Source organism: Tripterygium wilfordii, chromosome 15 (genome assembly GCF_013401445.1).
Source record: "Tripterygium wilfordii isolate XIE 37 chromosome 15, ASM1340144v1, whole genome shotgun sequence".
Lineage (NCBI taxonomy): Eukaryota > Viridiplantae > Streptophyta > Magnoliopsida > Celastrales > Celastraceae > Tripterygium > Tripterygium wilfordii.
The window spans coordinates 4804859-4818037 of NC_052246.1; the positions used below are offsets into that span (position 1 = coordinate 4804859).

General features: G+C 35.9%; 2 protein-coding genes across 3 annotated transcripts; one reads left to right on the top strand and one right to left on the bottom strand.

Annotated features, from left to right (window-relative positions):
- The first annotated feature begins 355 nt into the window (after positions 1-355).
- On the top strand, positions 356-2385 carry LOC120016712 (D-inositol 3-phosphate glycosyltransferase). Its single transcript, XM_038869616.1, has 2 exons — positions 356-1102; positions 1216-2385. Exons 1-2 carry the CDS (start codon positions 721-723, stop codon positions 2277-2279), a joined length of 1446 nt encoding a protein of 481 aa, XP_038725544.1. The 5' UTR covers positions 356-720; the 3' UTR covers positions 2280-2385.
- On the bottom strand, positions 2364-7767 carry LOC120016711 (protein NUCLEAR FUSION DEFECTIVE 4). Of its 2 annotated transcripts, none has more exons than XM_038869614.1 (3): positions 7199-7767; positions 3275-4197; positions 2364-3024 (listed from the first exon to the last, which is right to left on the bottom strand). In XM_038869614.1, the coding sequence occupies exons 1-3, from the start codon at positions 7646-7648 to the stop codon at positions 2553-2555; spliced, it is 1845 nt and encodes a 614-aa protein (XP_038725542.1). In that variant the 5' UTR covers positions 7649-7767; the 3' UTR covers positions 2364-2552. The 2 variants fall into 2 exon arrangements, with proteins under 2 accessions (XP_038725542.1, XP_038725543.1); XM_038869615.1 differs by lacking the exon at positions 7199-7767 and adding an exon at positions 5166-6242.
- Positions 7768-13179: the final 5412 nt, after the last annotated feature.

Below are 13179 nucleotides of genomic sequence, written 5' to 3' on the forward strand. Positions count from 1 at the left end.
CAAGTGCCTGCCTTAATTTAATATTTGTTCTCTATCATCCACATAGTTGAAGGGGAGCTCTAAATGGACCATACTTGCTTCCATCACAAACCACCCAAAAACCTGCCTAATATGAAGGGCTTTGCCCAGTCAAAATTGACGTGCAATCACTTTTACATCAAACTAAACCAGCATAAGAAGGTTGACTTCTAGCTGATTCAGATGTTCACACTGACTAAAACGCCTGACTTCTACTTTCTTTCATGCAATTATGCCCTACTCTCAGCTGAATTGACCCATCATTGCACTATTGAAGGTATATACATATACATATATATAAATATACAACCACATCACACATACTCAAATGGGTTTCCTTCCACCTAGATTTTTATAGAGCATACAAACTGTGCTAGTTGAATGGATTTCTGGGTCCTTTAGCTATGAAACATGACATGAGGAAGTTACAATTAGAGGAAGTTTGCAGGTGATGAATCCTCTTCCTTCTACGGAGGGTTGCGTGAGAAACGCACTAGAAAAGTAAACTCCAAAGCACTTGCTTGAGTGCGTGCCCACCTCCCCTGATCCACCTTTCATGCACTTTCCCTCACTTTTCCGCAAAGGAAAATATTTTGAATCCAAAATCCAACAAATCAGTTAATACTAGAAGACTTGAATTCCCATAGACCAAACAAAACAATCCTCTCCGACTCTCTCAATTCACTTTCACAAAGCCAAAAGATGGCATCAAACAACAAATCCAAAAAGCCACACATCTCCTCTCACAGCAGCCTATGTACCACTCTCTTCTTTATTGTTCTCTTCTCCATTCCAGCTCTGGTCCTCCTCCGCACTCCCACGGCCTCCCTCTGCAGCACTCTTGCAGCCAAACACGTCAAGCCATGGTCCGGGGATCTTCGCAATGCTTTGTTTGCTTGGAACCGCCTTCCTTTTTCCCAAACCCCTCCAATCAAGCTCAAGATCGCTGTTTTCACCCGGAAATGGCCAGTTGGCACCGTCCCTGGCGGCATGGAACGCCATGCCTACACTCTACACACCGCCCTTGCCCGCCGTGGCCATCAAGTTCACATCTTCACCTCTCCTATGGACCAAATTCAAACCTGTAAGTATAGATTGAAATGTAAACTTCAGAAATTTCAATGGTACCAAGTGTTTTTCATGAAAACAAATATTAGTAATCATTTTTTTTTTCTAACAAAGTCAATATTCCAACAGTATCAGATCAAGAGTCGCAGAACCTCCCACGCATTCACTGCCATGAAGGGGAGCCTGGAAGGTGGAGATACAACAAGGCATGGGAACAATTCAACGAAGAGAACCAACGTGAAGCATTTGATATAATTCACTCGGAAAGTGTAGCACTTCCTCATTGGCTCGCCAGTAATGTTCCAAACCTTGCTGTGTCTTGGCATGGAATCGCTCTTGAGAGCTTACAATCTGATATCTTCCAAGACTTGACCAGAAAACCTGAGGAGCCAATCTCCCCTGCTTTCAACCAGAGCCTTCAAGGTGTCGTCCCGAAGGTGTTGAATGAGATAAGATTCTTCAAGAACTACGCACACCATGTAGCTATAAGCGATAGTTGTGGAGAGATGTTGAGGGACTTTTATCAAATACCTGACAGGCGAGTTCATGTGATCCTCAATGGAATCGACGATGATAGTTTTGGTGAAGATAGAGAATTGGGTCTTGATTTCAGGTCCAAAATAGGTGTTCCAGAGAATGCAAGTTTGGTTCTTGGTGTGGCTGGGAGATTGGTGAAGGACAAAGGCCATCCTCTGTTATATGAAGCTTTTTCAATGCTCATATCGAAGCACCCAAATGTTTACTTGGTCGTCGCGGGTTCAGGGCCGTGGCAGAGCAGATACACTGATCTGGGTCCTCAAGTTCTGGTTTTGGGGTCAATGAGTCCAACGAAATTGAGGGCATTCTACAACTCAATTGACATATTTGTGAATCCAACACTTAGGCCACAGGGGCTCGATCTCACTCTAATGGAGGCAATGATGAGTGGGAAGCCATTGATGGCATCAAGGTTTCCAAGTATAAAAGGTACAATTGTGGTTGATGATGAGCTTGGTTTCATGTTTTCTCCAAATGTCGAGTCATTGTTGGAAGCACTGGAGATGGTGGTGAGTGAAGGTTCAAAGAGGTTGGCACAGAGAGGCAAGGCTTGCAGGGAATATGCAGCTTCCATGTTCACTGCTCAAAAGATGGCTTTGGCATATGAGAGACTGTTTCTTTGCATAAAAAATGAGACATTTTGTACCTATCCTTGATTAATTAGGCTAACATTTCACAACATTTTCTTTAGATCAAAATTCGGCCATTTTAGCTGTTGTAGATTCTACAAAATCAAGAAATAAGATAAAAGTTCGGTATTGTAGATCTACCTTCCGTAAAAGAGCTCCTCTCTGCAAAATTTATTCATACAGAAGTACACAAAGATTGTTTGGAGCCAATACAAGCAACTGATATATCTATACAATTTTGTGCCTCCCGGTCATGCTGTCTACTTGAGACTAACCACTATGTGAGCATGAGGGAAATTGTTAATAGAGTTGTGTTGATATGCGATTTCGCTCAAAATGGTCATAAGCATGTCTCGTCCTCATGAATAACAGGACACTAGAAACTAGCCCCAGAATGCTTAGGCATCCCCACCAAACAAATGTCAAAAAATAGCATTTCCTCCCCATGCATACCACCGAGTCACTGATGATGTTTTTGAGACCAGAACTTACATTACTGTCATAAACTATCGCAGCAAGAAAACCGTAAATAAGTGACCCAACTGGGATATTTGTGATGAGAATGTTGTGATTGACGCCTACGCTGTTGGGTCCGAACAGCTCGGATGTTATTGAAACAGCAGCAGCAAATATGAATCCGGAGCTCAGCCCAATCAACGCAGTGCCTACGTTCAATGCCATAGCACTGCCTGATACTGCAAGCAAAATGAAGGCAACCGGTGTTGGCAAAAGGGCTACAGTTAGCCACCCAGTCCTGGCAAAGTAGAATTTTCTGCACAAGAAATTAAAACTACACTTCAGCACAATATAGCATGTGTTTACTGCTTTAGCAGCATTTCAAACAGTTCTACAGAAATAATGACTCCAATTAAGGTTTTCGACAATGTCTTTAGCCTTGACGTTGAAAGCATAAGAGTGTCTTCCACCATTATTCACTTTCTTTTCTTCTTTAGAAAGTGCAAATGCTTTTGTTAAATTGTAAAGAATAGTCTTAGAGGAGAAAGTATGAAGTGAATACTTACGCACGGACATAGTCTGGAGCTGCAGAAAGTAAGCGACCAAAGAATGAGAAGGATGAATAGAGAGTGACAAGCGTCGTAGTATTTGCAACTTGTCCAAGTGACTGTGCAATTTGGCCTAGATTGTTGCTGTAGACAAGACCAATTGTCCCCCCGCAGAAGTATGCAATATAGTATAGCCAAAAATCCAATCTACGCACAAGAAGCCCAGCTGGGTGCTCTTCCCCAAGCATCGCCAATTGATCCTTTCCAATCATGGTCTCACAACATCCTTCCTTTTCATCATAGCTCTTCTGTCTTGTGATTCCATCACTACTCAAGAGGCGTACAGCTGATCCATTCCCGTGATTGCTCGTCTCACGCGTGAGCAACTCTTTATGAAGCTCAAGGTCCTCATCGTCCACAAGAAGGAAGCCAGAGCCATCAAGGCGGAAACTAGAGTGAATGGCACGTTTAAACCAGTCACGGGCATAGACAATACCGGGGATGCATAATGGGAAAATGAGAAGAAAAATGGCTCCGCTGAAGAGGAGACGAGCTTTCGCAGCATCTGATGAATTTGATCCAAAGAGGAGATAAATACCAGTTAGGATGGCCAAGAAATTCAAAATGAGAAAGATTAGAGAGTCACGGCGAACCGCAACAGGGGGAAGGGGATCTAAAGATGGTTGGCGAAGAATTGGAAGTAGCGCAGCAAAGGAAGTTAGAAGGGGCACGAAGGCATTCAGGAGCAGATATACTGAATTGGAGGATAAATCAACTGCATTGCCGGCAAGGGTGTATAAGGCCGCACTCACGCCATTGAAGGCAACGGTGAGCGACAGTGCAAGAGCACGATTAGCAGGGAAATTCCTTATGCAAAGAACGAAACAAACAGTGTTGAACCAACAGATGCTGCATCCCGCCAATAGACAAAGAAGAAACACCTACAACAAGTTTCAACAGTTACAAAAACTCACTTGAATATATTGAAAATAAATGGAAAACAAAACTCTCAGGGAATTTGCATTGCCAATATTCCGTACAATCAAATGAACAATTAGCATTGCTCCACACCTCAGAAGGAAATTAAAGAAAGGAGAAGCGCAATGAGCCCCTCTATTGCAAGAATGTGATAACACTCACACACACATATATATTGAATCTTATGTAAATAAAACAACCATTGATTGTCATGTTAGCTACCTTTTGAGTGACTTACAATCAGCCTACACTATCATATGTATTGGAGACCCTTACACACCGAGTTTTCAGTTGTTCCTTCCTAAGGCAACTTCACTGCAAGCCTGGCAATAAGGGAAAATAAAAAACAGCCTGAATGATTTTATTTATTTTAAGATTGGGGGTTTCACTAAATAAAGAGAATCATATAACTTTAATAAACCATCCTTTGACAATCACCGGTATGACATAGTTATCAATTTTGAATGATTACTTATGAAATATTTTTAAGTTCCCATTCCTTCATCTAAAGTTCCACATCAAACTAGATGAAAAACAATTCATAGATTGAAGACCTCAAACAATTTAACCATGCACACAAATCATGAACTTAAAATGGCTGGTCTTTTTCAAAGTGAAAGACGCTTAAAAGACTAGGTATATTCAGGATATAATTTTCTTTAAAAAATATCCAGAAAATAATTGAGAAATACCAACACAAAGTTAAAAAATCTTCCTCCAATAAGTTGTTTGTTGACTATAAATGAATATTTGGAACCAAGAAGATAAATAAGTATCTTAGTATTGCCATATAAATTACAAAAATGGACATTATAGTGAACGCATATACAACTTAACAAATATGGTGGCACTAATCATCATTGACAATGATAATTCCATATAAAAGGACGTAGATAAGAGTAGGACAGGTATTTGTCATTCAAGCACCTACCTTCCTTGCACCTTCTTCCAGCAAGGAACAAATTGTGCAGTACCATGTTAGGCTAAAATTATTATTCTCCTCAAAAGTACCGTGAAGAACACAAAAGAGTAGCAGGGAAATCAGCCACCTCACCATCCCAACCACAAAAACATTAAAAATAAAAAGCCTTTAAAACAAAAACCATGACAGATGAGGGACAATACAATTATACAAAGCCCCAAAAAAGTACTTATGCACATAGACATAATTAATTTGGCAGCACATGTCAACCTGTACGTGGCAGGATATGGTGGAAGACTGAAGGAAGATTCTAGGATACAAACTTCCCAAGAAGCTTTTAGCCAATACAGTAGGTATCAACCTTTGGCTTATTGTGATGGCATCATGAGGGAACAAAATATTCACCTCTGGCATGTGGTGTATGTGTGTGATTTTTTGTGTTGAACATGTGTTTACTTACACAAAGTAGGAAAAGGGGAAGACGGGAATATGTGCATTGCGCATTTATTTTGATGGTCATCAAACCAAAACAACTTCATCTTCTCACTATTTATGAATTATGGTGCAGTCAGTAGGATGCCATCCTAAAACAAACATATGGGTTGGATAATAAGAAAACAATTTCTTGACCATCCAACTAGAAAAGAATGGTTGAAATTGAACCACTAAGATTAGAAGTTATAGTTCAGAAATTTTATGTCTTTTTTTGATGGTTTAGGTATTCATAGTTTCTCAATGTTTTGATTCCTGTCCTCTTCCCATAATTTATCGGTGAATTTGTGTCATTTCTGTTACAAGCAACACCTGACATCACAAATTGGCTTTTTAATAATGCAAGTTGGTTTTTATTCTTTTTAATTAGTTTATACTTTATACTATTAGCTGGGAAAGCATAGTTCAACTGCAAATAGCTGTCCATAGGAGACATATAAGAGACACTGAATTATGTTAACTTTGGTAGCCTCAGGTGTGGTCAAAGATTAAGCAGCCACCCAAAAACCATATTTTAATAGACCCTCTATTAATAGTATGTAAACTAAGACTAGAACTAAATTAATTTTCCTAAGCTTCATGATAATAAAAATTTAACAACAACCAGAGTGGCAAATAATAATAATAAATAAATAAATAAATTGTACCTGTTCACAAGTGTTATATAAAAAAATAAAAAAGTTTATTTATTGCTGACAATATTTGAAAATAATAAATTTACCACTAAGCATAGAAGACCACACTGGGTCACCACATGTTTGTCACCAGTCAATATTCAACAGTATTGAAGGGTAGGAAAGAAGTGAGCACAAAAAGAAGACAGAGAAATGGTAGTTAAAAGATTAAAAAAAATGTATAAAGAAAAAAGAATGCATTAAAGTCTTTTCCGAATTCAAGAGATATGATGTCATACCTACAAAAAAAGAAACAAAAGAAAAGGGCATGATAAGATCTAGACTCAGACCCATATCTGGAATCCATCATTGAAAAGTTTGAGACCTTTGACAATAATGGAGAGACTATTTTCTCTTAGAAAATCGGACGGGTGAAAAAACTCAGAAGGGTAAACGAAACAATTTTTGCTACTAACAAGATTTTTGGCCCAAGAAGACGAAACTTGAAAATCACAGAGAAAATCTGGGAATAAAGACGAGCCCGAAACAAAAGAAAATATTTTATCTTTTAACAGGAAAGAACAAAAGAAAAATGGATTAATCAGAACAAAAAAAGAAGAACATCACGACCAATCAGGAAGAGACAATAAAACATATAAAGAACGAAAAAAAAATCATTAATTTTTTGACTCACGAACGAACAAATAACAAAAACTCAGGAATGAAGAACATGAAGCTTCACCACTACTCGGTTAGGTAAAGAAAAACCCAGAAAGAATAATAAAAGGTAAATTTAGATTACAAGGATGGACTCGCGATACTAACAGGTTTTGGATTACCTATTTTCGATAACACAAAACCCCAAATCTACCCTACAAAGATGGAAACTTTAGACAGCAAATTAAGGGGGAGAGAGAGAGAGAGAGAGAGACATACCAGAATGTAAGGCAAGACGATGAAATTCTTGATAACAAGCCATTGAAGCCCGTAACCAACAAAACCCATCAAAGCAGCCATGAAAAGCACTACCCACAAAGGGAAATACATCAGAGCGAGCCCCGAAGACCATCCAAACACCTTCCCCATATCAGAAGCCACGGCCAAGTAATTCAGCTGAACCTGAGAGATACCCAGCATCGATTTCAGCTCCGACGAGTAGGCGGAGAAGTCAAAATTGGTCCCCGTGAAGGCCTGAATCCAAATCGTCGCAACCAGTATCATCCATTTTCTTGATTGCCCCGCCATTAGAGAGTGGAATAGTAATGCTTTCAATAGAAGGGCCTTGTTTCGGTTGCTATTATGTTCAACGACGACGGCTCGCTTCGGGGGGGTAGCAGCTTCGTCGTTGATGAACTTGAATTTCTCGACGTCTCTTCGTGTCCTCATAAATGGAATATATACATGATCTCCTGGATTTGTTTAACCTTTTTTTTCCCCTGTTTCGGTTTTATTACTTTATGCAATAGTGATTATGATAATCCTTCTATGTTCCTAGTTTTTTCTTTTTCTTTTTTTAGGTTCACTCGTTTTGTTTTCTTATTTTAACCAATAATAATGAATGGTTACTACTTATAGATATATGGATACCCATCATACATGTTAAATGATAATTTTGGTCACTAACAAATAGGGTTAGGTCTCTTACAATTCAGTTCCTTGCGTTACAAACGTAATAATTTGATCAGTGAAATAACTTAAACATTCTACTACAAAACATAGTTTACTCAAAATGACCAAAACAACTCATGAGAGATAACATACTCAAAAGTACCAAAATAGAGTTTCAAGCATCTTCAAGCATCTTTCAAAGCATGAGTGCTTGATTCCTACGTTGCATTTAGCATGGATATGTATCTTCAACCAGAGGTTGCAGCTCTTAAGATCTCAGTTGTTGTTGATCTTTTCACTGCCATCTTTGATTTAACTGGAGCAGAGATTCCAACAACATGAGTCCTTCTGACAGAGGATCCAGTGGCTCCAAAAGAGGTTCCAGTTTAGGCTTCAGCATTAATAGAAAAGGCAAAGGTTCGAACAACAAGACAATAAATTAGGAGTTTTTATAAAGTTGATAGTTCATAAATTTAAGATTGTGATGGCCTACTACCTGATTTTGTTGTCTGTCGCAAGTTATCTTATTGTGTCCTGCTTTTCCACATTTTGTGCACCTTGGCTTGGGATACCACCTTCAAAACTTGCTCTTAATCTTTGGCTCATCATGCTCATTTTCATTTTTTATTTGGTCTCCCAGTGACAACCTTTGCTTTTGGTGCGAGAACCACATCACTAGTCACCCTGAGCCATAAAGTAGATCCACTAGTACGCATTACATTATGTTAATATACACCAAGGATTGTTTCCTTCTTAAAAACTGGATGCACACAGTCTTTAGGATCTTTATGCCATCATCCAATTGCTGCAATGGTATGACATCAAGGGATTTCAGTAAGATCCCACACTCTGCAAGTGTATGTTGCATTCTTGACATTGTACACGCCATTTAGTGCTCTCTGTTGTCTCAATTTTGATCTTCGAATGAATAGTGAGAACCACTCTTGTCTTACACCTATCGATAGTCTCTTTAATCTTTGTGTCTTGACATTGCTTCATCTTTTAAATCCTCAAGCATGCTTATAAAAGGCTTGCTTTTGAATGGAAGTATCTTCGCACTATAACTCTCATCCTCTCGAAAAACTATGTCATCAAATTCATTATTATCAACCTCATCACTCTGATCATTCTCCATTGGTTCACTTGTAGCCTTGTTCCCTTCAACGTATATCCAATTCAAAGGAGATTCCAAGGCGTAGCAAATTAACAAATAAAATGGAATTAGGTTAGGGTTAGAGGTGCTTAATCGCAAAGGATTTTGTTTTGCCAAAACCAAAAGCAACCCTAATCCACGTCATATACAACTAATGATAACATTACACATCAAGGTGTAGTACAAGCCATGTCATGTATTAAACGGTAAACCTTTGGTCATAGTGACATGTCAGCTTATTTATTGATCGGATCATCATAAAACCTTACCAAATTGTTTCGTTTGAAATATAAAGGATCGAGTTGTAACAGACTCTATTTGTCAGTGGCCAAAAGTATCATTTAGCCCCAAACATATATATTAGTGTACACATGACACATGACATGTTGCTAAAACATAAAATAACCAAGTACAACTTACATTTCCCTAAAAATTTTAAAAAAATTGACGTGAAAAACTTAGATATAGGTTAAAATATAATTAGTTTGTTTAAAAAAAATGGAAGATTGATTGAAGGATTTCATTGGAAATTTGATGCCAAAAAGGACCAAACGACATGGGACTTTTAGCGTTCTACTTTTTTAAAAAAAAATGGAAGATTGGTTCAAGGATTTCGTTGAAAATTTGATGCCAAATGACATAGGACTTTATAGTGTTTTACTTTTAAATTGGTAGAGCCATTGGTTTTGTTTTAATAAGAGGGGTGAATCTTTATCATTTAGTTATCGAAAATGACATGTAGCCCATCATTTTGATAGCCCACTAGGTTTGTTTTATTAATTTAATTAATAAAATAGTTTGTTTATACTCTTTACCCCAAAATTCATTGTCCAAAATCTATTATTTTAATATAGATTCTATTGTTTTTTAAAGCACAATCTATAATTCATTGTTTTAGTTCTGAATTCATTATTTTTAAAAATTCCATTGAAAAAAACTATTAAGATTTACCTAATTAAACTCATCGACAATGTATCTTTTTAGAAAGAGCTTTATGCGTTGATTCTGAATATGTAATTTATTTAAAAATTTAACATGTATTTTGAGAGTTAAAACGTTTTAAAATTTCATTTAAGATACCTAGACTACCACTATATGAGCTATCTAACACTATTGTTTAGTTATCACTCCGCCTATAATTTAATTTTTGTTTAATCGTAATTTAGAAAGAAATACATGGTTATTTTTATAATGATTATGATGATGAGGTGGATGAGCATGATGATTTGTATTTTGTGTGTAGTAATTTAAGAAGAATTTGAGATTCCTACAAGCTGGATTTGTAAGATGATGGACATGAGGTCACATGTTTGTTTGGTCATATGAGAATTGATATTAATGGCTGTAAATCGTATTTATTCATTCCGAATTTTATGACCGAACTTGATTGTATTCAAATGCATGAATCTCGAATGACTATATATATATATATATATGAATTTTTATTTGGTGTAAAGAAACCTGAAACAACTTTGATTGATCATAGTTTATTTTTGGCTGCGGGCTGTCAATGCCATGAAAAGAAGAGACAAAACTAAAGTCAAGTCATTCATATGTTTGTATAATTGAGTTGGTTTATTGGATACCAAATAATGATGACGTGCATTAACCAAAAACTAATTAGAAAATGTTCATGAGGTTGGTTTTAATTAGGCAGGTTGGTTTGATGGGTTTCTTTAATTGTTTGATTTACTTTTATTTTGTTTGTAATCATGCATCTGGAGGACGGAATATATGATTATGTGGCAACAATGTCTTTAGTCTTATGAGTGTGTCCACCCGTTGAGATTTGACCTAATTTATCGTATCATCATATGAGAAGTTATGTGCATGTGAACTTGACGTACGGTTCGAGTTTACACCCATCTCAGATTCTAAATGATAAATTTGTATAACATCATATTCGATTAAAAAAAGAAAATGTCTTATGCCTTCAATTACCATGCATGACAACCTAAAATAGTTGGTTTATACCTTATAGGGATGAATATATTAATGAAAAGTTTAGTCGATGAGTGGGATGTGATGTGGAAAGTGAAGTGTATTATTGTTGTCATTACTATACTTGTGTTGTATTGATTAAGCCACTCCAATTGGTGTTTAATAATTAATTATGAGCAGTAAACAGAGTGATTATTTAATTAGGTTAATTAAATTAAATTCCATGTGCTTAACAATAATACAAAGGCAAGTAGAGTACAAATTCGTGTCCCCAGTTAAGTTCTGGCCATGCAGACCAATATTCTTCACAAAGGGATAAGAAATGATCCCCATTCAAGCTTAATTATACCATGCATATTATGAATAGTGCACTAGTCTTTCCCCAATCTATATATTCTTATATATGACTTGGACTTTGAGTCTTCATGGCTCATTACTTTTTAAAAATAGACGACTCTGATTAGGAATCAACGTATTGATTAACCCCTTGGGTCATAAGTTATTGGTAAATTTTTTCGGGACTAAACTGTATGATTCTCACTAGAAGTCTCGAAGTAATATCTTTATGGTCACTTGTTAACATTTGATCGAACTTATCCTATTGTTAGATGAAAAACTTCTGTGAGCGCGGGTCGTTTAAGCCCATATTGAATGTTCGTATGATATTATTCTCAGTTAAAAAAAACTTATTGATTTGCAATCCTATATAGTATATATAATATTTAATATTTCAACCAATATTCTTTTGAACACCTTTCTCCATGCTTGATTCTTATAAACAATGGTGGATTAACAACAATATTCCTCTGCATTCCTACAATGATATTTAATATTTCAACCATTCTTAATAGTAAAAGCAATTAGAAAAAGAAAGAAAAAATAACAAAGATATCTAAGCTTCCATCCTCTAGACTAGGATTAATTCATAATCAGTTTTATGTGGGACCATCTAAACTCTAGTTAGCAATGTGTTAAAAATCGGATTTCGAATCGTGCCAATAGACCATCGATAACTGGTTTAACTGGTTCAACCGATTTGACCAGTCGATCGGTTTGAGTTGATTAATTAAACTTTTTGATAATTAATAATAAATTATAGAAAATCTGTACACTTTTAGAAAAATACTTGAAAAATTAGAAAAGTACTATACATTAAAATACATCCAAATAAAGTAATAACCACAATAATAACACTCTCAATCTCAAATTAAACATAATATTACCAGATTTAATTTTCAATTAGCAAACATTCTTATAAGAAAGTACAACATAACCATTTAAATCTCAGTTAGGTTCAACTTTTACTCTTTGAAATTTTTTCTTATTTATTTTATCAAAAAGATCTCAATTTTGAATTTTTTCAAACCGGACAACAGGTATTTATACAAAAAACTGGCCGATTGAATCGGTATTTGACCAAACTGATATTTTAAACTCTAGTTAGCAATGTTTTAAAAATCGGATTTCGAATCGTGCTAGTAGACCATCGATAACTGGTTTAACAGGTTCAACCGATTTGACCTGTCGACCGGTTTGAGTTGATTAATTAAATTTTTTATAATTGATAATAAATTATAGAAAATCCGTACACTTTTAGAAAAATTAGAAAAGTACTATACATTAAAATACATCCAAATAAAGTAATAACCACAATAATAACACTCTCAATCTCAAATTAAACATAATATTACCATATTTAATTTTCAATTAACAAACATTCTTATAAGAAAGTACAACATAACCATTTAAATCTCAAATAGGTTCAACTTTTACTCTTTTAAAATTTTTTTATTTATTTTCATATTTATTTATTTTATCAAAAAGTTCTCAATTTTGAATTTTTTCAAACCGGACAACCGGTATTTATACAAAAAACTGGCCGATTGAATCGGTATTTGACCAAACTGATATTTTATCGATTTTTTGTTAAATCATACCGGTGACCCCTCCGGTTTCCGGTTCAACCGGTATTTTAAAACACTGCTAGTTGTTAGTTGGTTTGGCTACATTAATTGGATAGTATTATATTTTTAAAAAAGAAGGAATCTAGAATTCACACCACAACCTTCGAAGCATGAGAATGCTTTTCCTGTTTTTCCTTTTCTCTGAACTTTCTCACCATTGAGAGAAATTCAGTTCGGAATTACGACCACTGCTATTTCAAAATATCTCTCTATCTTTGCCTTTTGTCATTTTAATGCAAATGCCTAATTAA